The sequence below is a fragment of the Moschus berezovskii genome, chromosome 6 (genome assembly GCF_049115385.1).
Source record: "Moschus berezovskii isolate FMDL1 chromosome 6, NW_MosBer_1.0, whole genome shotgun sequence".
Lineage (NCBI taxonomy): Eukaryota > Metazoa > Chordata > Mammalia > Artiodactyla > Moschidae > Moschus > Moschus berezovskii.
The window spans coordinates 115,893,793-115,921,364 of record NC_142465.1 but is presented as its reverse complement, the minus strand read 5'-3'; the positions used below and the strand labels follow the sequence as shown (position 1 = coordinate 115,921,364).

Sequence of the window (27,572 nt, the reverse complement as noted above, 5' to 3'; positions counted from 1 at the left end):
GACTCCCCGCAGAGGCTGACAGCTTCCGCCTCCTAGAAAGCACCGGATAGGAGGATGATCCCTCTAGAGCACCGGTTCTAGAGTTAATATAAGAATGCGTGTATGGAGAGGCAGGCAACAGCACGAACAGCCACGCTTCTAGAAGGTTCTGAGCAGTGCGCAGGGCAGCGGCAGAGGGAGTAGGAATGAACAGGCGAAGGACCCGGGGTCACGAGACCGTTGGGTGGGCGGAGCCAGCGGCCGGGGAGGTTCTGGTCTGTTCTGCCTCGCGGCAGCCGCCCCCTTTACGCGGTCACGCTGAAGTAGCGCCCGGGCCTGGAATCGGGCCGCCGCCTTCGCCGCGCCCGCCGCCTCCCGCCGCCGCTAGACTATGGACCCCCGCAAAGTGAGCGAGCTTCGAGCCTTCGTGAAAATGTGTAAGCAGGACCCGAGCGTTCTGCACACCGAGGAAATGCGCTTCCTGAGGGAGTGGGTGGAGAGGTGAGACCCGGGCCTGAGGACCGTTGTGGGGAGGGAAGAGGGACGGCTGGAGCGGGTGCTGGGCCCCGAGCTGGCTCGGAGCGGGGAGCTCGGCGACAGGGCTCGCTCCCTGGAGGCCACCTCGAGGGGCTAATGGAGGATCGGGACGCTTAGATGGGTCAGAGGCACGGAAAGAAATGGCAGAGCTGGGTTCCCTGGACCCTGAGGTGGCCAGGGGTGTGTCTTCGTCGAAATACGGAGATGCAGAGTGTTGCGGGGACCTGGACACTGAAGACGTGAGGGGGAGGGGTGAGGGCGGCCAGACTGCTCTTTAGCGTGGAGTTGTTTTTCTTGCTGTCTCTGGTGTCCTGTTGAGGTCGCAGTAACACAAAGCAACTCTTACACGCACTATGCCCTTAAAAATCGGTGTAGTTAACAAGTTACCGTTCAAGTGATAGCTCTGTGTGATTACCTTTACGATTTTAAGTGCGTAGAATTATTTTGGGAATCATTTGTCCTTTGGTAGTGGCAGTTCTATCACTTCAAACACTTAAGAAAAATGATTTTTTAAGAACCCGCTTGTTAATACGGTCTGTTCTTGTTAGCTGTAACTCCAGAGTACGTCGCCACGAGCGTGAAATTAATTGAACAGGCATTGTGCCAGATGCTAGCTATGAAACAGTATGAGAACAATCTTATTGAGTAATACAAATGAATAAACACAGAAACTCGTTTTGATATTTAGAGGTTAGTATTCTGCGTTTTGGAGGGGAACTTAAGGAAGAAAGGGAACCCTTCCCCGAGATGGTTTTTTTAAAATCAGTACCTCTGGTGAGGATTTGAAAGAGTTGACATACAGAATTGCATCTCATGATGATACGTAGCGACAGGACAAAGAAACGAGACCCTTAAAAGGTACTACCCTAAACATTTATCTGTTTACTTCAGTAATATTTTTATAGGGAAAGATGCATCAACGATTAGCCAACATTTGAAAGACTAGTTCTTTCAATGAGCTTGTTCTAACGAAGCGATTTAAGTTCAAATCCATCAACGTTGTTTGCGGTGGGATAGTCTTTTTTCCCCCTCTTTCTCGGTCTTTGTTTACCCATTCCAGTTTCTCGCTACTGTAAGATTTCTGCTCCTGATACTTTCGTAGAATTCTGAGCACACTTACAGTTAGTTCCTGTAGTAGCTTAGTAACAGTTGTTAAGAGTTAAGAGCACTGTTCTACAAATTCTCCTTTTTGACAGAAAAAAACCCGTAAGAGATGCAGTTAGATTTTCAGGACTAGAAATTGAGATCTCGATTTTAGTTGTTTACTGCGTGACTTGATCCAAGAGTGTCACTTAAGGTATTTGTGTGCTTTCCTCTTATTATCCATTCTTTAGAGGAAAGAGCCTACGATTAGTCCAAGTTCTTAAAATTGCAGGAAAAGGGGACCTATACTGCAGAAAGAAATATTTGGCATCAAGAGTGAACGTTATACCCAGTGGATACATGGTTTGTTCCATCACTGGAGAGGTAGAGAGGACCCTGAAGAAAAGTTAAAACATATCTGAGAACATTGTTGTAACTTATGTCGGAGAGCTGGTTGCTATGTAAGACAATTCTGATTTAAGGTCTGAAAAATACTGTCAGGTATCGTTTAAAAAAAAAAATAGCCTTGTGTCTTATTTTAATGTTTCCCATAGGTAATTCCAGTTTTTCTTTCTGGTTCTTTTTATATTTTTCTTTTGGTAGACTAAATTGTTGGCTTACGTATTATGTGTACACATCTGCTTCTGAACGTTTAAGTTGAGATACTAACCTACAAACTTTTGTTAATTGTTTCCATCTAAATTTAAACATATGGTTGTGGTCTCCCTTTTCTGCCTTCACATCAGCCTTCTTAAAGCAGTCCAAGGTTATATAGTAGATTGGGCTGAATGTGGAGACTTCAAGGTCTAAGAATATTCCTAAACTTAATGCTACTTTAGGTTTCCATTTCAGGTTTTCCTCTACTCCTTACTAAATTAGTCATGGATACAGGATCTTAGACAATCTGTCTGCTTATTTGCCATAATTTCTACCATTATTTATACCTTTAAACTTCATTTAGTTTTAAGAATTTATAAGTTTAATATGCTGGACAAAGAGAAATACGAAGAAAAAAAATTTTGGCTCGGTAGCTAGTGGGAATTGGGGGACTACATTCTTTCCCAGAAATGTTTTGGAATATTTTTGTTTTTCTAGAGGGAGAAGTGTTTTCTGACTCTGTTTTCTCCTATTTGACAACTTGGTCTACATTCTATCTTGTACGTGCTTTTTATCCTTTCATTTTATGGTAATTTAAGATGAAAGGTAGTATCTTTGTATTCTGGTCTACAGCACAGTACATGGACCGTTGCTCTTCAGCAGATACTCTTTTTTTGTCTTTTTGAGAAAATATACGTTTGTTTTATTGAAATATAGTTGCCTTACAACGTTTCAGGTGCACAGCAAGGTGATTCAATTATACATATACATATATTTTTAAACTATTTTACATTGTGTGTTAGTCGCTCAGTCTTGTCTGACTCTTCATGACCTCATGAACTGTAGCCCTTCAGGCTCCTCTGTCCTGGGATTCTCCAGGCAAGAATACTGGAGTGGGTTGCCATTTCCTTTTCCAGTAGTTCTCTGTGCTATAATAAACCTTTATTTCAGCAAATACTTTAAATGAAGTGAACCGAATGCATTTGTACTGTCAGTGAATTTGGAATATAGCCCCCAGTTTTTTGTACATGTGTGTCAGTAACTATAGCAGAGAATAGACTGAATGTTACCAAAGTGAGAGAATTATGACTGCTGTCTTCTGTGATCCCACATGAGAAGGTCTCTGCACTAGTCCTATGTAAACGCCTGTATTGACAAAGTGCAGTTTGCAATTTTGACAGGGAACTAGCTTGTTTTCTATCTTGGAAATATAAAATGAAACTTCTGTACCTATAAATTGGTGTTACCTTCCAGTAGTTAACTAGAATTTGGAGTGTGAGAAATTCTAAATCTAGTTTATGAATAAACCTTCTTGGGTTTTCCTCCCAAGTTTTAAATTTCTTGGAAACTGTTTCTAGCTCGCAAACAGAATGCAAGTATAGTATGAAGAACTTTTTTCCTGAACTATATCCAACACTGTGTCCCCAGTGCCATTTCGTGTGTGTTTTCTACAAATGAGGACTGTCCTTTGCAGTGCAGCCATCAGCTCAGAAACTGATGCAGTGATGTTATCTAGTCTGCAGAATTACATGTTGCACTTTGTGGTCATGTCTCTTTGTTCTGAAATAGGACTTCAGTCTCACTGATTTTCATGACCTTGGCAATTTTTAATATTATGAGCCAGTTGTTTTATAGAACTTACCTCAATTTGGGTTTGTCTGATCTTTCCTTAGGGTTAGATTTTGTTTTAATACATTACTTGGCAGGACTGTTACCTCCTAAGGTTGTTTTTTTTTTAATTAATTTATTTTAATTGGAGGCTAATTACTTTACAATATTGTGGTGGTTTTTGCCATACTCTCCCAAGGTTTTAACATGAACTAAACTGTTAGGACTGTGTTTGGATGTCACCCTAAATACATTCCAGAATGCTGCATTTTGAAACTTAGTTTAAGAATTCAGTGTCTTCATTAAAATTTAACTGAAAAGAACTCATATTTGATTACTATATTCTTTCGAAAAGTTATTTTTAAAGAATTTTGTCCTGTTTGTATGCTTGTTCCTTATCATTAAATCCCTCCACTCTGCTGAATTGCATGCTAAGGTATTTTGGATTGTGTAATGATTTAGTGATTGATACACGGGAGCCATTTTTCATTATCGGTATCAAAGATACTGAGTAATTGAAGAATCTTTGATAACTATCACATTTTGGTAACTATCACATTAAATAGAATGGGAAAGGTGCATATTTAATTTTAGTTTTCTAAATATACTTTTTTCTCATCTTCCTCAAGCATGGGGGGTAAAATACCACCTGCTGCTCATAAAACTAAATCGGAAGAAAATACCAAGGTAAGTTATGAATTTCGTTTGTATGTTTAGTGATAAAGTACTATAAGGTTTCTTAGGACTGTATTTCACCTGCTGCCCTCAAATTACTACCTGTGATTTCTCCAAGAAATCATTTGGAAATAAGATCTTGGTAAAATTTCTATTTTGCAGTCAAGTCTCTGTAATCTGATTTGATACTTAGAATGTGGGGTTGAAGATTCATTGTGTTGTGAAATAAGTGAGAATAAATGCTGGATGCATGTTATGTGCATGAACTGTAAGTGGTAAGCTCTGTAATTGTATGCATTTGTAGTCTTCATCATTTGGGGTGGGGGAGGGCAATGCCCCATGTCTGGCTGGATCTTACTTCCCCACTGAGGATCAAACCTGGACACAGTGCAGTGAATCCTAACCTTTGGGCCTCTGGGGAATTCCCATTCATAATTATCATCATTTTTTAGCATGTATTATAGTATTTTTGTAGGTACTTTATTAATATTTGGAAAGTAAATGAAAGAACAGCCCAGATTTGTTGTGCTCTACTTTTTCTGCCTACTACCTGAGGGGTATTTCTAAGTGTGATTCAGGGTGTTGCTTCAGCATATTTGCCAAAAAGGTGTGTATAGTAAGGAGGTTGCTGGGGGAGGTTACTGGTAGCTAAAGTTTAGAGATGAGGGTGGGGAAAAGAATGCTCTCTTCAGGATTCTTTTCTTTTATTTTGTGCCTCTATGTCTAGAAGGTTTCCCCCCCTCAGAATTTTCTCGTTAGCTGTCTTAAATTGATAAGAAAATTTGTCGTTTTATTATTTAACATTATCTTTGAACGGGTGAAATGAGAGAAGTAAAAGCTCCAGAAATAGTTAATTCTGTTTTTAGATGAGTCATTTGTCAGAGTTTGGTAGATTCTGAGCCCTAGATAGGCTCTTTTGCCATATGATAAATATGTACGAAGACAAAATTGCGTTTAATGTGTATCTCTGATAAAACTTTATTTTGCAAAAGTAGTAAAAGTAGTAATGTGTTTGATTATGGGGAGTTGTGGACTATAGTGCCTGTTAAGGCATAATATGTGGTATATCTACTTTATTAGCTTCCTAAAATCTTAACATTTGAAAAATTCTGAAACTGTCTGAATGGTTTGGATGAGGGAGTGGACCTATACTTAAAAAGAGCAATAAAAATAGAAAACTAAAAGTAGTTTACCAAAACACAACAAGATAGAACATTAACAACTGAAATATAATGTATGTGAATAGTATGTATATAAATTTGTATAAATTAATAGAATATATATTGGGTGTGTTATTAAATGCTGATAGCATTGTTTGCCTTCCCTTTGCTAGGAAGAAAAAACAGATAGTAAGAAGGCGGAGGAAAACATAAAGACAGACGAACCATCAAGTGAGGAAAGTGATCTAGGTGAGGAGATGGTAGTTAGTGTGTATTTGATTATATGATCACTATAATATGATTCCGTGTTGATTTTTTTACTAGATTGACTAATCAGTGCTAATAGTAGTATAATATGAACTACATGTGAAACTTGAAATTTTCTAGTAGCCACATTTTAAAAATTAAAAACAGTTGAAATTAATTCAAATAATGGATTTAGACTAATATGTAAAATGTTAGCATTTCAATATGTGATCAGTATGGAAAAATTATTAATGAGCTGTTTATCTATTTTTCATACTAGGTCTTCAAATTCAGAGTATTTTAAGTATTTATAGCATATCTCAATGCAGATGTTACATTTTTGTTGTAAATACTTGATCAGTATTCACATTTCATGAAATTAGTAAAAAAAAAATTTTTTTTGTAGAAAAAGTTGGGTCACATACTCAGGTTTTTCTAGATATGTGTAAAAGTTTTCAAATAACTGAATCAAGTAGCAAAAAATTGTTTTCCTTTAGTATCTGCATCAGTGTTAGTAATATCGGTTCAGTTTAGAAGAATTGATGTGTCGTGGGCTTGGGGTTTTTTTTTGGTTTTGTTTTTTCAGACTGCAAACTGACAAATTTCTCCATAAATTTGGAGGTCCTTTGAGACTGTAAATATATACCCTAGTTATTAATTGGATAGTCTCTTAATTCATGGAACCTATCTAAAAGCTAAAAAAATTACTTAAAAATTTTAAAATTTCAAATTGGTTCTTGATCTTAGGTATGTTGGAAAAGGTTTCTTGTTTGTGGGCTTAATCAGATATTTTACTTACTGTAAAATATTTTTTAGTCTTACAGTTTTATGAAAATTACCATGACTATAATAATTTTTTAAAAATTAAGCATTTTGTGCGTGAATTAAGCTAGTTTATAATTAGACAAAGTTAGTGGCTCAGCAGGTAAAGAATCTGCCTGCAGTGAAGAAGATGAGAGTTCAGTTCCTGGGTCGGGAAGATCCCCTGGAGGAGGAAATGGCAACCCACTTCAGTATTCTTGACTGGAGAATTCCATGGACAGAGGAGCCTGGTGGGCACAGTCCATGGGGTCGCAAAGAGTCAGACACAACTGAGTGCACACGCACAAGCTCAGTTCCTGTTAAAAATTAATTCAAAAATTTTTTGTTGGATGTGAATTCTAATTTCAGGTAGCTGATTTTAATTTCATTCTTTTTTGACTGTTTAGAGGAAACTGCTTTTATCAAATTCACTTTGCTAAATATGTTTCCTAATACTGTGTCAGTAGTATGTGCTGTGCTAAGTTACTTCAGTTGTGTCTGACTGTTTGTGACCATAGCCCTCCAGGCTTCTCTGTCCATGGGCTTCTCCAGGCAAGAATACTGGAGTGGATTGCCATGCCCTTCTCTAGGGGGTTTTTCTGACCCAGAGATTGAACCCAAAATCTCTTTTGTCTCCTGCATTGGCAGGCGGGCTCTTTACTACAAGTGCCGCGTGGGAAGCCCTGTCAGTAGTATACCTTTAGTTTAAAATTTATCTGTGCTGTTTTCAAAGACAGAAAATGGTAAAGTTAAATATTTTACCACGATTTACAACAGAGTTTCACAGTGACATGTGCTATCTGCATAAAATTTAAAAAAAAACCCAAAAAGCATAGAGTATTTGCATTGAATCGTTTTGTTGACATTGACTAAATCAGTGGTGTGTCTGTGTAATACATACTAAGAATAGTGACTCTATTCTTGGCAGGGTACCTACTACAATGTGATAACCTACCTTACATTATGTGCCTATTAAAATGAAATGTAATCTTACCAAAACAATAGGATTGTGTTTTACAAGGAAATATTTTATTATATCGGTTTAAATAAAACTAACAAAGTAAAATATTTAAGTTAACCTAGAGTAAAATGTTCAGTTCAACAGTTACACAGGCGAAGGTTAATTAGTTTTTAATAGACTCCTGTGGCCAGTGGCTACTATATTGGATAGCCCAGGTCTTATTGTCATTTTCTTAACTTTGATAGAAATTGACAATGAAGGTGTGATTGAACCAGATACTGATGCACCTCAAGAAATGGGAGATGAAAATGTAGAGGTAAGGTCAATGGCTTATTTTCTGCTTGCTGTCAGGAATGTGAAAGCTTACCTGTTGCAGTTATCTTATGACATGTTTCTCCTAGGAAAAGGGCATGTTAAATCTTACTCTGACTTAAGGCATCTAGGAAAGCATTTATTACTTAAAATATTTGGGAAAACTCCTTTTATTTTTAATCATACTCTTAACAAAATGCTTGTTTTCTGTTAACCTATTTCAGTTTCACGTCTGGTTGAACTGCTCTTGAAACTCTAGAGTTCATCTGATATTTATTTCTACAAGTGGAATTGCCTGTTAATGGGATATCTAGTACCAGTTGTTTTCTAAAATGATTTTGTCACAACACAGTATGTTACTCTTAAGGTGGTGAAAATTGATTCTTGGGAGGTGGGTCTTGAAAAAACTTTTAAGTGTTACAGTGGTTAGTGGTATTCCTAAGATCATAACACATTAACATGTATGGAGTATATCTGCACAATTTAAATGGAGGAGGTGAAAAGTAAGGGGAAAATGCCTAGTAAGCTTTTTTGGGGGTTGATAATGAAATGGAGCTTGAGAAACAATGTAATATACTAATCATAGCTTAAAAGATTGGTCCAGGCCCTCATCACTACTTAATATTGTCATATTTCATCATTGCCATACTTACTATGTAAAATGGCTTTGTTCATCTCAGTGTGTCTAGGTTTATAATACTTTGTATTTATCCTACCTGGGATTTACTCAGTTCAGTTCAGTCGCTCAGTCGTGTCCGACTCTTTGCGACCCCATGAATCACAGCACGCCAGGCCTCCCTGTCCATCACCAACACATCTTAAACCCTAGAGTGGTTAACTTTTTTTTAAGCTCTGGAGTATTTTCAGCTAGTATCTCTTTCAAAAATGGCTTCTTTCCCGTTCTCTCTACTATCATTCAGGAGCCGTAGTTAGATACACATTAGACCTCTCTTTTGGAGAAGGCAATGGCACCCGACTCCTGTACTCTTGCCTGGAAAATCCCATGGATGGAGGAGCCCGGTAGGCTGCAGTCCATGGGGTTGCTAAGAGTCAGACACATTGAGCGACTTCACTTTGACTTTCTCCTTTCATGCATTAGAGAAGGAAATGGCAACCCACTCCAGTGTTCTTGCCTGGAGAATCCCAGGGACGGCAGAGCCTGGTGGGCTTCCCTCTGTGGAGTTGCACAGAGTCAGACACGACTGAAGCGACTTAGCAGCAGTAGCACTCTCTTTAACACTCTGATGAATTATGTATGCTTTGTCTAATCAGCTGTTCCATTGAAGTTGGAATTTGAATGCTTGTTTTTCATTTTGATATTTTTGCTTTGATTTTTTTTTTTTTTAAAGACGACTTGGTTATTTATAAGTGTCTTGCTCCTAACTCATTTTCAGATCTTGCCTTAATAGTCTTAAAACATACTAAATTCTTTTATGAGATTGTTTTGCTGGTCTTATTCTCCTGTTATTTTTCCTGACTCTTGGTCATTGAGGTACTTTGTTTATTATAGTTGGAGAGAGAGAGAGAGTGTGTATGTGTGTGTGTGTGTTCTGTGGAAAGTTTTTGAGGCCTACATAGAAGGTGTGTTTCTCCAGAGAGGGATATGTTTGCTTCCATCAACACTCTGATTTGTCATGGTTTTTTCCTTGCATGTTTAACAACACAAGTAACGTGACTGTGGTTATGAATTTTCAGTAGAGATTTCTTTTTCTTCTCACTACACAGCCCTCCCTCTTTGCACAGGTTTATTTTTGGAATAGGCATTTGGGGTTCCCGATTGGTTTTGGAGGCTGTATGAGTAGGCAGCATACATTTGTGTCACCTGAATCTAGACTTTGTTTCCTGTGTCCTGCACTATCTTCAAAAACAGAATTGCAAGGTTACCAGGTTTGACACCTTCCACAGTGTTAAAAGCAGATGGAGTGCCTGGCACCTGGCTGAATTTTAGGTCTTCATTTAATCTTGTTCTTTGAGGATTTCTACATTCTTAGGTCATAGATGGCTTTTGAAAGATGTGTTTTAGACTTATTCAGAGTATCACGTGTACCATATTGCCATAAACTGAAGTCGTCTTTGCAAATTATCCTGGCTCTGCAGGATGTCTTACTATCTGGCAAGTATGTTTTCCTTTGTTCTTTTTAAAAGGGTTTTTTAGTTTGTCCAAAACTTGTATGAAATTTTGTTGGAATTGCTTTGAATTTACTGAGTAACTTCGGGTTAGATTGATGTAGTCAATAAATTTTTCATGAGCATAGTGTTTATCTGTGTCCTTCAACAGAATTTTATCTCTGAGAGATAAAATTGACTTTTACAGATGTGGAAGAACTCTGGGTTTATTTTTTATGTAGCTTTTGTATCTGAGAACTTCATTGAATTGTCATAGCAAATCTAATTTGTCAGTTCTGTTGGGTTTTCTGGGTATAAAGACAGCTTGGTATTTTCCTTCCAGTTTTTAAATCTGTCACGTCATTTTTTCTTAATTAGCCAGCATATTTTATGGTGATAGAGTGGATTCTTGTTTGTTAAAGAAATTGCTTCTTGTAGGACATTTGCTATGTTTTTGTCATTAATAATCTTTGTGGCGTCAACATCTGGTACAGTGTCTGTTCTGTCTAGTATAGGTGCTCATGGATGGTTATTGGACCAAAAGAAGGAGACATTTTTCTTGTGAAGATTCAAGCCTCTTAGGAACTTTTTCACTTGTGAGGAGACTGGGTTTTAGTACAAGCGTGCCTCCAAGATATTGTGAGTTAGGTTTCAGACCGCTACGATAAAGTGAGTCACACAAATTTTTTTGTGTATATAAGAAGTTGTGTTGACACTATACTTAGTCTGTTAAGTGTGCCATAGCATTATGTCTTTAAAAATGTACATACCTTTAATTTAAAAGTACTGTATTGCTAAAAAATTGGCCATCTGAGGCTTCAGCAAGTCATAGTAGTAACATCACAGATCACCATAGCAAATACAATAATGAAAAATTTGAAATATGAGAACTGCCAAAATGTGACACAAAGACAGAAAGTGAGCAAGTGCTGTTGGAAAAATATCTCCTGTAAACTCCTAGGGTTGCCAAAAACCCTCAGTTGGTAAAAGGTGCAATGTTTTATACCTATACTTGTGGATAACTAGAAAAGATTTGAAAAAACTAGGGCGGGAGAAACCTGCTCTGATCGGGATGGAGGGAAGCAAAAATCATGTCTAGGGCAGAGTATAGGGAGTGAAATTTATTGTTTAGTATGAAAGATTAAAACGTATTCTGTACGATTTCTTACTAATTATTTATCATAATTATCCTCTTTATTCCCTGAAGACCAGAGACGAATGAATGAAAATGGGAGTTGTGGTTACTACACCCCTAAGAAAATCCAAATTATTTCCTCTTTCCCTTTGCTTTTCTACTAATTCTGAGTTGATCTTCAATTCAATTGCCCCCTAGATAACTGAGGAGATGATGGATCAGGCAAATGATAAAAAAGTGGCTGCCATTGATGCCCTAAATGATGGTGAGTGTTATTTTTTATCTCTTTGCTGTATATCTGTAGTAGTCTGAATATTCTCTTCTCTAATTTTCTGCTACAGTAATTGTTAATAATGGGAAAGTGAAAGGGAATTTAAATTTTTTGAGTATATTGTGCTGGAGAAGAAAGTGTCCTGTTCTCCACTCAGCTCTTTCCCATTGATAGAGAGGCTGAAATGAGCACTCAAGTATCATTATCTTGCCTCAGAGTGTGGACAGATCTTGATTGTCACTCCAAGACTGTGCTTTCCTGACTATAGTGTTTTTTCCCTGACAAGAGGCTTTTAAAAGTTGGACGACTTCACCCCAAAGGGTATTAGATCAGTGAGCCTCAACTTTTTACATAATAAAACCTTTGACAAATACTGTTCATTGACATAACAGTCTTGTTCTAGTCTCTGCATGTTAGAACCTCTTCAGAAAATCCTGTCAGAAAGGGAGAGTGCTGATAGTATTAAGTATATTATTTAATTACTTAAAATTTATAAGAACAAATTATTTATTAACTGGGTACTAAGCAGACCCCTTTATAACTGTGGTGTAGTGTCACAATGCCATTGTTGAATAGATGGTCTTGTATAATGCTGTTGTGCATTTGGACTTCATCCATTGACTTAGAAGATGACTAAAGTTTTATTTTAAAGTGGTTTCCATGCCATCAGGAAAGGCCCTAGAATGAGTTCAGTGTTGACTGTTATTCAGGTTCCTTTATACTATTGCAGTTACCTTAATATAGGTTGTCTATCTGAAATGTCTCTGTTGCTTTCTGTTCACTGTTCCTAGGTTATTCTTACTTAGGACTTGTTTTTATTGTTACACACTCCTTTGCTTGTAAACTGCAATTAACTTTTGCATACGTTTTGAAGATCATCATAGCGTTAGACCTGCTAGAGTCAGATCCCGTATTTGCCGTCCCAGCCTTGTTCTCTTTTTGAATATTAATCTTCCATTCTCACTTTCCTTCAATATTCCTTTAATTGTACTTTACTGCTTCTGTATAAAGATCTTCGTCACCTATTTCAACTTTTAATTTGTACCCAGCAATTCATCCCAGCCACTTCTCTTCCTGACCATTCCTTTTCCACACTAATCTTTTCTTAATTGCCTTGCCCGCTAGGATTTCTGTTTATCTAGCAGAATGAGGAGTGGTTAGATTCTAGATATATTTTAAAAGTAGAGAAAGAGGGGTTTTGGTTTCAGATTGTGCAGTCAAGAATAACTGCAAGATTTAGGGCTTGAGGGTAGATGAGGAGTTTCCAAACTGCAACCTCATGTTTTTATAGAGTTGGTGGAACCACACCCATTTATGTTTTGTTGGTGGCTGCTTTCCCACTAAAACTGCAGAGCTGAATAGTTAGGATTGTTAGTCTGCAAAGCCTGAAATAATTATTAAATGGCCCTTTCTAGAAAATGTTGCTGACCTCTAAATTAGACTGAACGGAGGAGCCATTTAGTTTATAAAGTCAAAGTCTTTTGTCTCTAATACATTTACTTGTGTTATCCTATTATATACATAAAAAGTGTTTAGTTGAGAATGTAGGGTAGGGGGATAGATTTGGAGATGGGGTAGGTTTCATTTTGAACGTGGTAGATGTGAATTACTTGTTAGACATCCAAATCTAACTTCTAATAGACATCTGTAGGAGTAACTGATAGAACATTTTTCTGCATTGTTTCATGAGTTCTGTTAAAGTCCTTAACACTTTTAGTTAACTGGGTAAATATTTTTCATAGTGAATTGTGGCCTTTACTTTAAAATTGTTTGTTTTGTCTCACTAGTTTCCTGTGTATTATGTTTATTATAACTGACTTTACTGAAGGTATTAATAAACAAAAGAAGCCAACTATGAGAATGGGATACTGAAAATGAATTTAAAATATGGGTATGGTCTCTTATCAGTTCTAGTCCACCCCCCTTTTTTTTGGCTTGTGAACCGTCTCTGATATGTAGTTTATTGGTCTCTGATATGTTTAGGTTTTTTTTGAATTTGTGTATCAGCTTCATGAATGTAGTGTGGGGTTACTTTTTCCTTTATAAGTTTAATTTTATCCTTTTAATGGATAAAAGAAAATTAATTAATGGAATAAAATTGCCTTAGCCTCAGACACGACTGAGCGACTTCACTTTCACTTTTCACTTTCATGCATTGGAGAAGGAAATGGCAACCCACTCCAGTGTTCTTGCCTGGAGAATCCCAGGGACGGGGGAGCCTAGTGGGCTGCCATCTATGGGGTTGCACAGAGTCAGACACAACTGAAGTGACTTAGCAGCAGCAGCCGCCGCCGCCTTTGATTTTATCTTAATTTAACAAGTCAGTAAATCCTACCAAGAGTGATATTCTGATATTTTTAAGGGGGGGTGTGTTCCCCAAAATTATCTCTGTTTTGGGTGACTTACAGTATAGGTATAGTAAAGATTTGCTTCGAAGAGCTACTTTTGTGTATTAATTTAGAAACTAGTCTTCTACTGAACTAAAAGGGGAATGTGAAAGGCTAATAAAAGAGATAAACAGTTAATATTTTTTATCCACTATTTCTCAATAAACTTGTTTCACTTTAGGTGAACTACAGAAAGCCATTGACTTGTTCACAGATGCCATCAAGCTAAATCCTCGTTTGGCTATTCTGTATGCCAAGAGAGCCAGGTGAGAAATCTAAATAAAAGAGCTAATTTCTGCTTGTTTAGATAGAATTGCTTCTGTGGCAATCCTAAAGATGTTATTGTTTGAAATGAATACATTTTAATATCAAACTTATTTTTTAGTGTCTTCATCAAATTACAGAAGCCAAATGCTGCCATCCGAGACTGTGACAGAGCTATTGAAATAAATCCTGATTCAGCTCAGCCATACAAGTGGCGAGGGAAAGCACATAGGTAAATAATGGAACCTAGTTATTTTCAGAGCTCTTTAAATTTAAATCTGGTATTTTAATATATCTTCTTTTTATTAAAAATAAAAAAAAAGGCTAATGTGGTACATGCTCAATATGTAAAACTGAGAGACTCTGTGTCATACGAACAAGTAACAAAATAAGAATTGTTTTCATTTCTTCCTGTTCAGTGAATATCAGTGTTAACATCTTTGGCCACGTGTGGCCAAGGATTTTTTTCAAAGTTATCTCTAAGAAAAGAGAGTAACTTTATATCAGTGTCTTACAAGCTTTCTCTTATTTTCAGACTTTGTCATTGTAACTTAACTTTAAACAACCAGTATATTATGGAAGAAGGAATACAGTAACTTGAAACTACTTGTTTCAATCACTGCTTGGTAACATGAACTATCAGATAAGGGGGAAAATAAATGAATTTCACCCAGATTAGTCAGTCTTTGTGGTTTGGGGTGAAATGTGCTGTGCTGTTTACATCTTACTGGATTGGAAAAGTTCTGTGCTTCAAGGGCGGATGCAGATCGAGATGAACTTGCTTGGGACCTATCTTATTAGGTGATTCAGTAAAGTAGCTCTAATGATTATGATGACAATGTTAAAGATACAGGTAAAAGATTGGAAAATTGTTATTAATGCTCTCTGGGTATACAAAAGGTCATGCATTGCTGTGGATTGTCTTGAAGACCCCATTTGTCTGAGCATTTTTTTCTTCTGGTACAAGAACTCATTCAGTACTTTGACTTGAAATAGAACATTTCTCCAAGAAATCATGGTTTGCTTTAGTGGGACTATTTTGTGGAAAACTGAAGTTTGGCCACTAGGTATGTTTATTGTTTACAGGATATCATCACTGTCATTTCAGTTAACTTAAAAAAATAATGGTCTTGGGGTGAAAAGTTAAAATTTTTGAGTTTATATTGATATTTTCAATTAAAATTCAGTGTTAAATGTTTTCCCTTTTGTATTTTTTGACAGTATTCTCCTAGAATCATGCCTTAGAAAATAATGCACCCTCTAAGTGGTGTTTGGTTTTTTTTGGTAGTTTTTTCTTATCCTTAGAATATTCATCTCACTTAAGATATAGTCAAAATACTATTTTAAAAATTACTTGCACAAATTTTTCCTGCATGGTTAATGTTGTCAATGTGATAAACAAGTAGCCTCTTTTTATTTCTGTTTGTGTTAAGGGTTAGGGCTTGCTTTATTTCTGTCCTTTCTTATTTAAGTATGTGAAACATTTGCATGTTTAAAGAGTCAAAACTGAGTTAATAGGTATACCCAGAGAAGTCTAATTAATTTCCATTGCTATCCTCTCTACTCCATTTTACTTAGCTTCACCAAACTTTAGTTTCTTATTCATCCTCTCTTTTTTAAATAAAATGGGTACACATGTATTGTTTTCTATCTCATATAGGAGGTAGCTTGTTAAATACACATCATGTTAACTGTTTTTTGTTTGTTTTTGGGGGGCAAGGGGCTCACGTTCACCACAGATGGGAGGCCAGTTGGGAAGAAGGTGGCAGGTGGCACAACCACCTTATACAGAATGCCATACTGGTCCACCGTCAGACCAGTGATGGCCTCCGCTCCATTGCCCCCAGGCTGTCTCTGGCTCCTGCCTGGCTCTGCCTGGCTACCGCAACCCCTGGGGACCATTCAGAGGCATCACCGGAGGATGTGTGGTTAGTTGAGCAGCTGGTGGTTCTCCCCATATCCTCGTTGGTCACGGGGAGGTCTCTTTTTTTGGTGGAAGGCATTCCTGACTCCCCTCATGAACAGGTTTCATATTGCTTTGTCGTGTTCCTGGATCCTGGAAAGAGTCGGCTTACTCCTTGGGGCGTCAGAAGGGGCTTCTTTGTGACTGCCCTGCACCCCTCTGTGCTGTTGGCTGGAGCGCCCACATCTGAGCTTCCAGTGGTGTTTCTGAGCAGCTGTAATAAGAAGCAGTGTCCTCCACACTGGCTTGGGAGCCAGCCCGTCTTACGGCGCTCCCTGGGCTCCTCCTGCTGGTTCCGGAGCCGCCGCAACAGTGACCGCCCCAGAGCCACCTCATGCCCTTTAACTCTGTTTTTGATGAGTTGAAAGTTGTGGCTCTACATAATTTTTTAAAATTAATTTTAATATTCTGAATTAAAAAGAATTTAAAGTTTTTAAACTTGTTTTAGTAAAACAACTTCCCAGTTACCATAGAGGAAATTAAACTCGTTCTAAATTTTTATAGAGTGGAAATGTAGTAATTAAATTAGTTCATGAAAATTTGTAGTTCATTTTCTAACTTAAACCTGTTCTGTTACAGTCCTTTTTTATAAGAAAGACACTGTGCTACATAAACGAATATGGATAAAGGCCTCCAAAAATTACTTTAAATCTGTTTCAGACTTCTGGGCCATTGGGAAGAAGCTGCCCATGATCTTGCCCTTGCCTGTAAGCTGGATTATGATGAAGATGCTAGTGCAATGCTGAAGGAAGTTCAACCAAGGGTATGTTAAAGGAAGGGAAAGTCATTACGGTGATATTCCTTGGCTCTATTACTTAACCGTTGGCAGTAAATTTACTGCAGAAGCAAACAACCATTGGAAGTTATAATCTGTAATCACTTAAATTTGTGTCAAATTCAGGGAATCTCATTGAGTTTTCATGCTTTAATTGCTCATGCAGTTATTTACAGCAAGCTCTGTTTGCAGGCCTGCAAAGTTATAACCAGAAAGTTAGAAATGGTAAAGGGGGCATCAACTTTATTGCAAAGGAGAAAACAGAAAATCTAGAAAATGTGACCCAAGATTGAGTCTGGTCTGTCTGTATTTCTGTATAAAATTGTTAGTTAAAATAATTTAGTGCCCTATATGGCAAATCTTTCCTTTTGGGTGAAATTCCACCCTGAAGAATTTACTCTCAAAGGCTTTAAGATAGTGGAAGTTTTAGTAAATTTAATCTGTCAGATGATTTGATTTTCTTTCTTTTTGTAACAGGGCTAAATCAACAAGGTTATTGAGTGAAATATTCTAGAACACAAAGTTCTTAAATAATCGTGAAGAAGCTAAAGTAACAGTTGAATATGAATCTTACATTTCTATTCTATGAATAAATGCTAGATTCCAAGTATTTGACATGTACTGTGTACTAGTGCCTGGTACATCTTGATTCTTAGAGTTAAAACTAACATACTTCTTTTCCTTGCCCCCTCATTTGATTGATGAGGAAAACTTAAGTATAATTAAACTGTGGGAATAACTGCTATATGTGTTCCCAGTCTCTGCTGTCCCATGGCTGGTATTGGGCAAGAATTGTCATGCAATTTGACATCTATCATCTTTGCACTAGTTAACTGTTTAAAATTTTTAACACTCCTCTAACTTCAAATCCCAGCTTCTTTTCTCCGGGTCACAGTTGACTTGTTAAAGCCTGTGCTGTGCTTAGTCACTCAGTCATGTCCGACTCAAAATTTTAAGACCCTATGGACTGTAGCCTGCCAGGCTCCTCCCTCCGTGGGAATTCTCCAGGCAAGAATACTGGAGTGGGTTGCCATGTCCTCCTCCAGAGAATCTTCTCAGCCCAGGATTTGAACCCAGGTCTCCCGCACGGTAGGCGGATTCTTTACCATCTGAGCCACCAGGGAAGCCCAGGAATACTGGAGTTGGTAGCCTGTCCCTTCTCCAGGGGATCTTCCCGATCCAGGAATCGAGCTGGGGTCTCCTATATTGCAGGCAGATTCTTTACCAGCTGAGCTGCCAGGGAAGCCCACTCACCTCATCATTGAGGTTCTAAGTCTCCCTGCTTGGTCATGGCAGCTCTAAGAAGATCTGCTGCCTGCATGTGAACTGTAGCTGCCCAAACTTGGTTGCCTCTTCACACCCTTTAATGGTGGTCTCATTAACCCAAAATTTATCTGCCGTCTGCTTGTGCATAGTTAGGTCTTTTTCTGTAAGATAAACCTAGCTAATTTTTCAGAACTGTGTGTTAAGTTTAACCTTTCCCCAGAGAAAAATAATTCTTTAACAAAACCATTGATTTGTGTTGACCTTATTCCATTTTCAGAGAAGACATTTTTCTGTGCCTGTTTCTTTCCTAGGCCCAGAAAATTGCTGAACATCGGAGAAAGTACGAGCGAAAACGTGAAGAGCGTGAGATCAAAGAAAGAATAGAAAGGGTTAAGAAGGCTCGGGAAGAACATGAGAGAGCCCAGAGGGTAAGATTTCTGTACCTAAATCATTAAAGAGAAATATAGTAGATTGGACTTTTTTGGATATCATTCTAATTCCTGGCTCTTTGAAAATAAAAAGAGCTGGCTGCAGTTCTATGGGATAGTGATACTACTTAAAAGGAGGTTTTCCTTCCCTTCATTGCTTAGTCTTCAAGTTCTTAAGTGAGTTTTTATAGCACCAGTTTATATCCTTGTTTGTGTTCTCCTAAAATCAGTACTTCTTCCTGGCCAGGTAATTAATTTAAAACTTGGCAGTATTATTTGCTTTGTTTAGAATGTATGCCCTGATACTTTAAATTTTATGATTCCTTCTGTTTTAGTAGTGAATTCATAGCTATTTAAAATTGACTCGTTACTTTTTAGTTTTAGTTCCAAGTCAAAAATACTACTTAAAATCATTACCAAAAGTTATGCTAAGTTGCTTCAGTCATATCCAACTCTCTGAGACCCTGTGGACTACTGTAGCCCGCCAGGCTCCTCTGTCCATGGGATTCTCCAGGCAAGAATACTGGAGTGGGTTGCCGTGCCTTCCTCCAGAGGATCTTCCCAACCCAGAGTTTGAACCTGTTCTTATGTCTCCTGCATTGGCAGGTGGGTTCTTTACCACTAGCTTCCACCTGGGAAGCCCAGCAAAAGTAATACTTCCTCATTGAGAATCCAGTTGAAAATTGGTTTTTTGAGGGATGGAATGTTGTCTTTAGCTCAGTATTGCCTTTTGAAATTTGTCATTCTGTACCTCCTCTAGCTAGTTTATTTTTTAGTTTGTTTTTTCATGGTTTGTATGGATAAGGTAGGCATGGACAGCAGACTTCTTACTATGTAATTTATTTCCTTTTCATATTAAAGGAGGAAGAAGCCAGAAGACAATCAGGATCTCAGTATGGCTCTTTTCCAGGTATTTTGAAAGAAAAATTAAAACTCCTAATATTGTAGATAATTGGGGATTATTCTCATTTTGGGGCTCAGGTATGTATATTATATTCATATATTCAGTACCATTAGTCCCTGGGAAAGTTTCATTCTTGGTAAAATTTTGTTATTGGAAATACAGTATATTATTTTCCTACAAGCCTTGAATAGTAGCAGTGAAAGTGTTAGTCACTCAGTGGTGTCCAACTCTTTGCGACCCCATGGACTGAAGCCCGCCAGGCTCCTTCTGTTCATAGAATTCTCCAGGCAAGAGTACTAGAGTGGGTTGCCATTCCCTTCTCTAGGAGATCTTCCCGACCCAGGGATCAAACCTGGGTCTCCTGCATTGTAGGTAGGTTCTTTACCTTCTTTACTGTCTGAGCCACCAGCAGAGGCCTCTGCAATACAGGTAGAAGAGCTGTTAAAAAGGTACTCAGTATATTTTTGGATACTTTCTGAATTGAGGCAGTGTGAAGGTTATGTAAAGATGAAGAGGTTTTTTTTTTGAGTTTGTCATTATAATGGGGAATCAGCAGCTTCAAAGTAACTAGCTTTCTTGTGAAGGGTTATAGAGGCAGCTACGCACCACTTAGAATTTACGTGATCAGAGGCTAGAAAAGGTAGCTGCTGTTGTGAAAGGTCATGTGCCGGCAACTAAAAAAGGGGGTGGGGATGACTTGGAGCAAAAGCAAGAAACTAAATTTTAGCTCATGGCTTAACTTTTTGTTTATAAGTTAATACCTCATATCAGGTTCCTTGTTTTAGAAAATGACCACTAATGTGGACTAGCACTTGAGATAATTTTTTGTATGCTGGGCTTTATTATATAGATTTGACAAGCAGACTGGCTCACTGTTGTTGCCTTGGGTCAGTAATTTTTGTGGAGACTAGTTTTAAAAAGTCACAGCAGCATAAGCTAGAAGTTGTTTTCAGGTCTCCTTATCTGATTTCCTTATCTGTGATTGGTAGTTATTTATGGGCATGTTTGAATTGTTGAGACAGATGGAAATCACTTTGTTGTATATGTTTCTTCTTTATAGTAGCTTTACTTGTAATGACTCTTGATCCATAGAATATGTTAATGTTACCTGTATTTCTCTTTAGGATGTCCCTATATTATTATAGTGTGTTAATTGTGATTTTAGAATATTTCCAGTGAATGTAAAGGTTTATGGTAGTGAAAAATTGAGTAGAAAAATTTGAGTTTACAATCTAAAAATATACTAGAAGAATTAGATTGTTTTTTGTTAAAACTTTTTTTTCACTTTGAGAAATTTTGATGCAATTTGGGTGAAGATTTAAAACTCCATAGGCTTTTTTTTTTTTTCCCGCTTTAATTTTGGCCACGTTGTGTGGCTTAAAGGATCTCAGTTCCCTGACCAGGGATTGAATCCAGGCCACGGCAGTGAAAACATCAAATCCTAACACTAGATCACCAGGGAACTTCCAAAAATCCACAACTTTTTATAACATGTATTTAGGGTAGTTCTTGAAGGAACTACTTAGAAGAACATCTTTTTTAAGAAGAAAAAAACATGAATTAACTTCAAATTGAAACAGATGAATAATATTAAAGACTGAGAAGTACAAGATGATTTATTACACTTTTAAATTTTATTCTTTTTTAAAAAATACTTATTTTTAATTGGAGGATGATTGCTTTACAATATTGTATCAGTTTCTGCCATATATCAACATTGGTGTGTGTTCTGTCGCTCAGTCGTGTCTGACTCTTTGCGACCTCATGGATTATTAGCCCACCAGGCTCCTCTGTCCATCAGATTTCCCAGGTGAATACTGGAGTGGGTTGCCATTTCCTTCTCCAGTGTCAACATTAGACTTTTTAATTTTATAATTCCAAGGGACTGTTAGCTTTCTCTCTAGTTGTGTTACTAGGGAAAAAATATTTACAGCCTTATTTTTAAAGAGAAAATACAATGTTAAAAATTACGTCTTGTAGCATCCAGTTTGAATGTTCAGACTATTTAGTGTTCAGTAGCACCCTTGTTCTTTGTGCATGCACATGTGTTTTATCAGAAGGAAATAGTATACTCTCAGACTACTTGGAAATATGGTTTGTGTCTATACAGATCTCTCATTTATTCTTGCAGGCGGCTTTCCTGGGGGAATGCCTGGTAATTTTCCTGGAGGAATGCCTGGAATGGGAGGCGGAATGCCTGGAATGCCAGGAATGCCTGGACTCAATGAAATTCTTAGTGATCCAGAGGTCCTTGCAGCCATGCAGGTAAGACTTGGAAGAACAAAGTTGAACTTTATATCATTAAGGCATTTCTTTCATAGTTCTATGTGGGAACATATTAAAGTTACTCTAACAGTCATATTTTACTGAGCTGAATTTACCCAATAGCTTATTATGCAGTGATGACATTCGTTTTCTTTTTTTCAGAATGAGTAGTTCAAGTTTTTAAAAAGCAGTCTATAGGAAATACTCTGCAATAGTTGGTAATTATATACAGTTGTCCTTTTCTTTATATCAAAATTGTATACCTTTTTTTTAATTGTCTTGAGTGACATAGTCGAGTTTGACTTTGAAGTGCGAATTAATAATATTTACGCTTCAGGGGCTTGTCCAGACCTCAGTTGATATAGCCATGAGGAAGATTGGAGGATGGTTGCTTTCAGTGTTGTGTCGGTTTCTGCCATATATCATAACTATAGGTCCTTGGATAATAAAATTGATGACCCATAGAATATTTTTTTTAATACTAAAAATATATATACATATACCTTTCTTTGCAGGATCCAGAAGTTATGGTGGCCTTCCAGGATGTGGCCCAGAACCCGGCAAATATGTCAAAATATCAGAGCAACCCAAAGGTTATGAATCTCATCAGTAAATTGTCGGCCAAATTTGGAGGTCAAGCATAATGCCCTTCTGACATAAAGCCCTGCTGGAGGAAAAGCAACTTAAATCACCTAATGGATGTTGCAATAATACAAACCAGTGTACCTCTGACCTTCTCATGAAGAAAGCTGGGGTGCTTTGAAGATAGTCCCCACCCCTTTGCCCCAAATGCAGCTGAAAACATTTTACAGCGGTTTGCCATTAGGGTATTCATTCAGATAATGTTTTCCTACTAGAAATTTAAAACTTTAAGCAATTTTTAAACCTTAAAAATATTTAAAATTAAAAGGTGTATTAACCCCTACATTTTTCTTTACTAATGATTTTGATTTTTTCCTTTGAATTAATTAGGGAAGTAAGATACATCAGTGTGGAAGATTTATTGTTCCAAGTTTGAGTGAAATAAAGATTTGTTAGTGGGAGGCAAATACAACGTTTAAATAGATAAAGTTTGAATTGGACGTATGGTTACTGAGGCATTTTGATTTGTCTTCTTAATTGCTTTGTTGTTATTATCTTAAATGATTTGTTTCTGTAACTCTTGGGACCACCAGTATTGCAGTAGGACCTGGGAGGGACTGGAAGTCCTTGGCAGGGCAGCAGCCATCTTACTACATTTTATATCACATGTCCCCTTGTGCACATGCAGTTAAATCTTACACTGTGGTGAAGGGATGGTTTTTATAATGCTGCAGTAAAATTGGATTACTTAGCTCTGTTCTTGTCTGATACCTAAAATAAACGTTTAATATTTCCACATAGGGGAAATAAGGGTCAGAAAATGCCCAATTCTTTGTCTGCTTTTTCTGCTCGTTTTCACAGTTTTTTTCCTCCTCCTCTTCTTGGGCTAAAGATGGTCCTTTTTCACTAACATCACTGCTATCATCTTTCATAGCGTAATTGTGCAGGCATATGTAATGCTGGGTTTAATATTTAATACAAACAGTGATTCTATAGGGTAATACTCATAATAGCTTCAGTTTCTTACTTGGCGAAGAGATTTCATATTTAAATGTTAGATTTTCTCTTTGGTGAAATTGTAACATATGAAAGGACCTTGGAAGAAGGGATTCCTTTGATGTTTGATCTCCTACTTAGGAAATACCTATTGCAGTTTGAGTTTATCTTGTATTAATCTTTGGAGAAGTTTGAATTAATTGATACACAGAGAGGGAAACTTGACTTACTAATCATTAAAGAATTAATGAGATTCATGGTGATTCTTCATTGTGGAGTTGTCCGCATTGTGAAAGATTCATTGGTCTATTAAGTTTTTAAATACGGCAACTCTCTTTACTCCCCTTCCCTCTCCTCCAAGGATAAAGAAAATGATTTTCTGTTGTACATCCAATTCTTACATTAAATGAGACTTAAGTCCAAGCACTGTTAACAGGACTTGCTAGGTTTCTACTTACTATCTTTCAATTTAAAGTGCTAGTGTTTAACTAAATTTCAAGGGATGAGACCTTCTGTACTTTGCTTGTTTGAGGAATCAGTGGTAGGAGCAGTGAAGTAAATTCCATGGAACACATTTCTGAAATCATAAGTTAATTCAAGTTCTCACCCTTTGCTGTATACAAGCAGATAGAAATGCATCAGAGAAGTGAGAAAAAACTATGCTGATTGAGCATGCGTTTTAAACCCCTTAAAAATACTCAGCGTATAAACCTGAATTTAAGCTTGCTGATGTTCTTTTTGTTAATGTGTGTTCTCCATTCTCAAAATTTCCAATATGTGTTGTGAGTACCTCAGGACCAGCTACTGCTGGATTTCTTATTTGATTTACACATTACCTAAGTATGTTCTAACATAAGTGGGTAAAGGTAAAATTGTTTTTCTGAAAATGTATCCTGTGCTTTTAGATTTCTAAGTTAATATAAAGTACTTACTTCATTTTGTTAGGAACTCAACATCATAACATTATTTCTAAACCAGAAATGTCCTTTTCTTGTGCCAATGATGCTATAAAAAGGAAAAGTAAAGGAATTTTTTTCTGCTTAAAAATACATAGTTACTGGATATTTCTAGCTACATTAAAAATAAAGTATGGCTTCAAACTGAATATTGACTGTTCCCACCACCGTCACTCCCCTTTTTTTTTCAGCACGTCCTATATTTTTTATGTGTCAATCACTCATTGTAAGGTATTTTCTAAGCACAGTATACTTTAGATTATACAGTGTTGTTAGGAAGGACCCCTAAAACTATATTAAGTAAAACGGAGCTTTACATATCCTCAGGTAGCAGTTCGGAGGTAAGCAGTTCTGCTGTATTCAGAACCAGGAGAGGGCATCAAGGAAGCCTATGCAGAGATACTTTAAAAAATGGGAAACTGAATGTTCATTTAAAGGGCCCTGGTTAAGTAAGGAATGTCACATCATTGGTTGTGATGAAGTGCTTATTAGTCCACTTGTAATGGGCCCAGTAGTTCAGTTGCTCAGTCGTATCTGACTCTCTGACTCCATGGACTGCAGCATGCCAGGCTTCCCTGTCCATCACCAACTCCTGGAGCTTGCTCAGACTCAAGTCCATCAAGTCCGTGATGCCATCCAACCAATAAGGGACTGAAAAAATTAGTTTTAAAAACTGGTACAGTAATTTTAAAAATCAAGTGTGTAGCAATACTTATAACCAATAAAGCACACTTTAAATGAAGTGCATGAGTTAAGTAGGCAAACATAGTTAATGATAGCTGACAAACTTCTAAAAGTCAAACTGAAGATGGCATGTTGATTTGGCAAAAACTTTAAAACTATGGCTTGTAAGTAAATAGATGCAACCAGAGTAGTGAAGAGGGAAATAGCATGCTGCTGCTAAGTCGCTTCAGTCGTATCCGACTCTGCGACCCCATAGACGGCAGCCCACCAGGCTCCCCCGTCCCTGGGATTCTCCAGGCAAGAATACTGGAGTCTTGCCATTTCCTTCTCCAATGCATGAAAGTGGAAAGTGAAGTCTCTCAGTTGTGTCCAACTCTTCATGACCGCATGGACTGCAGCGTACCAGGCTCCTCTGTCCATGGGATTTTCCAGGCAAGAGTACTGGAGTGGGTTGCCATTGCCTTCTCCAAATAGCATAAACGTGTGTAAATACTATGAAAATCTAGGTATCCTGTTTAATAAGGATATTCTTTAGTACACCCATATCATTTTCAGGTTGTGTAACCTGACCATATGCAAGTGTAGAAACGGAACAGGAAGGTGATAAGTTCAAAGTTCCTGTTTTATTTTGTATTGATAATAAAGGTGTGAACAGAAGGAGGCTAAAGATTTAATATACTGTTTCTATAGTGTGGGACTTTATGCTTGTGTAGTTCAGGGAGCTCTCTTAAGAATAGCACATAATTAGGAATACTGAGATGTGAAATTTTTTGATAGCTGGTATGCAAAAGATTTCACAGATGGACATGCTGTCTGCTCTATATCATACTGTACAAGTGGGAAATATGAAAAATTGTGTTCAATACCATTATAATAGGATTCGTAAAGTGTGTTTATAAGTCTGTATGCTATATAACAGTGTTTTCTTGAGAGAGCTTCCAAATTAAGTAGGAGTCCACAAGGGCTGAGTCTTCCAATTAACAGCGGACAAGGTTCTGTGTTCCAGTGCAGAATCCTACCTGCATTTGGACTTTTGGACCTGCACCTGCATGTCATGACCCTAGGGAGTGGTGGAAGTATTCCTGGGAGAGATTCCTAAAACAGGAGATCTAGCAGTAACATGTTAATGCAAATGAATGGGTATCCCTAAATCCAACTATCTCCCCAACTTGCTTGTGACTTAGCTGTGGACACTGTAGCAACACTAAATGTGTGTGCTTAGTCGCTTAGTCATGTCTGACTGCGACACTGTGGACTGTAGCCCGCCTGTCTCTCAGTCCATGGGAATTCTCCAGGCAAGAGAACAGGAGTGGGTTGCCATGCCCTTCTCCAGGGGATCTTCCCAACCCAGGGATGGAACCCAGGTCTCGCATTGCAGAAGGATTCTTTACTGTCTGCGCCAGCAGTGAAGCCCCAGAGTTAGGGATCTTCAGTAGCAATTGAAATACTTTCAAATTTTGTGAAAACAGGACAAGGTAAACACTGATAGCGCCCTCTCCTGGGAGTAAATGTGATAAAAGGCGTAAAACATTGGGCCTGTGGCTGTAATAAGCAGTCAGGTCAGTTCAGTCACTCTGTCGTGTCTCTTTGCGACCCCATGGACTGCAGCATGCCAGGCTTCTCTGTCCATCACCAACTCCCAGAGCCTACTCAAACTCATGTTCATCGCATCGGTGATGCCATCCAACCATCTCATTCTCTATTGTCCCCTTCTCCCGCCTTCACTCTTTCCCAGCATCAGGGTCTTTTGCAATGAGTCGGTTCTTCGCAGCAGGTGGCCAAAGTATTGGAGTTTCAGCTTCAACATCTGTCCTTCCAATGAATATTCAGGATTGATTTCCTTTAGGATTGACTGGTTGGGTCTCCTTGCAGTCCTAGGGACTCTCTAGAGTCGTCTTCAACACCACAGTTCAAAAGCGCCAATTCTAAGGCACTCAGCTTTCTTTTATAGTTCAACTCTCACATCCATACATGACTACTGGAAAAACCATAGCCTTGACTAGATGGACCTTTGTTGGCAAAGTAATGTCTCTGCTTTTTAATATGCTATCTCGGTTGGTCATAATTTTCCTTCTAAGGAGTAAGCATCTTTTAATTTCATGGCTGCAATCACCATCTGCAGTGATTTTGGAGCCCCCCAAAATAAAGTCTGATACTGTTTCCACTGTTTCCCCACCTATTTGCCATGAAGTGATGGGACCAGATGCCATGACCTCAGTTTTCTGAATGTTGAGCTTTAAGCCAACTTTTTCACTCTCCTCTTTCACTCTCATCAAGAGGCTTTTTAGTTCTTCTTCACTTTCTGCCAAAATTTTACTAGGTGCCAACTAGTTTGTTCCCACCTTGATCTGATCATTTTGATTTCCTGAAGTTCAAGTTCTCTTCCCACCAGGGTTTTTCAGAGGGGAGAACATTGCCCAATCAACATGTATGTCCTCTTTACCAAAACGTGACTAAAAATACTAGCTAGAGAAAATATGAGTAAGGTCTTAGAGAAACAGGGAATATTAGTCCCAATCTTGCTTGTCTCCAGCTAGTCTTATGAAGATATGTGGAGGAAAAAAAAAAAAAGGTTTTCTTAGGTCCCCAGTGTTGGGGTAGGTTTAAAGCACAACTGGGCAGATCGCGGCA

General features: G+C 37.9%; 1 protein-coding gene across 2 annotated transcripts; it reads left to right on the top strand.

The window, feature by feature from the left end:
* Positions 1-19: 19 nt before the first annotated feature.
* On the top strand, positions 20-24,406 carry ST13 (ST13 Hsp70 interacting protein). Of its 2 annotated transcripts, XM_088837518.1 has the most exons (13): positions 20-480; positions 4,434-4,491; positions 5,813-5,888; positions 7,893-7,963; positions 11,399-11,465; positions 14,040-14,124; positions 14,244-14,354; positions 16,746-16,848; positions 18,438-18,554; positions 19,035-19,160; positions 19,416-19,464; positions 21,590-21,723; positions 22,239-24,406. In XM_088837518.1, the coding sequence occupies exons 1-13, from the start codon at positions 371-373 to the stop codon at positions 22,365-22,367; spliced, it is 1,236 nt and encodes a 411-aa protein (XP_088693644.1). In that variant the 5' UTR covers positions 20-370; the 3' UTR covers positions 22,368-24,406. The 2 variants fall into 2 exon arrangements, with proteins under 2 accessions (XP_088693644.1, XP_055250095.2); XM_055394120.2 differs by lacking the exon at positions 19,035-19,160 and having other exon boundaries at positions 119-480.
* The last annotated feature ends 3,166 nt before the right edge of the window (positions 24,407-27,572 follow it).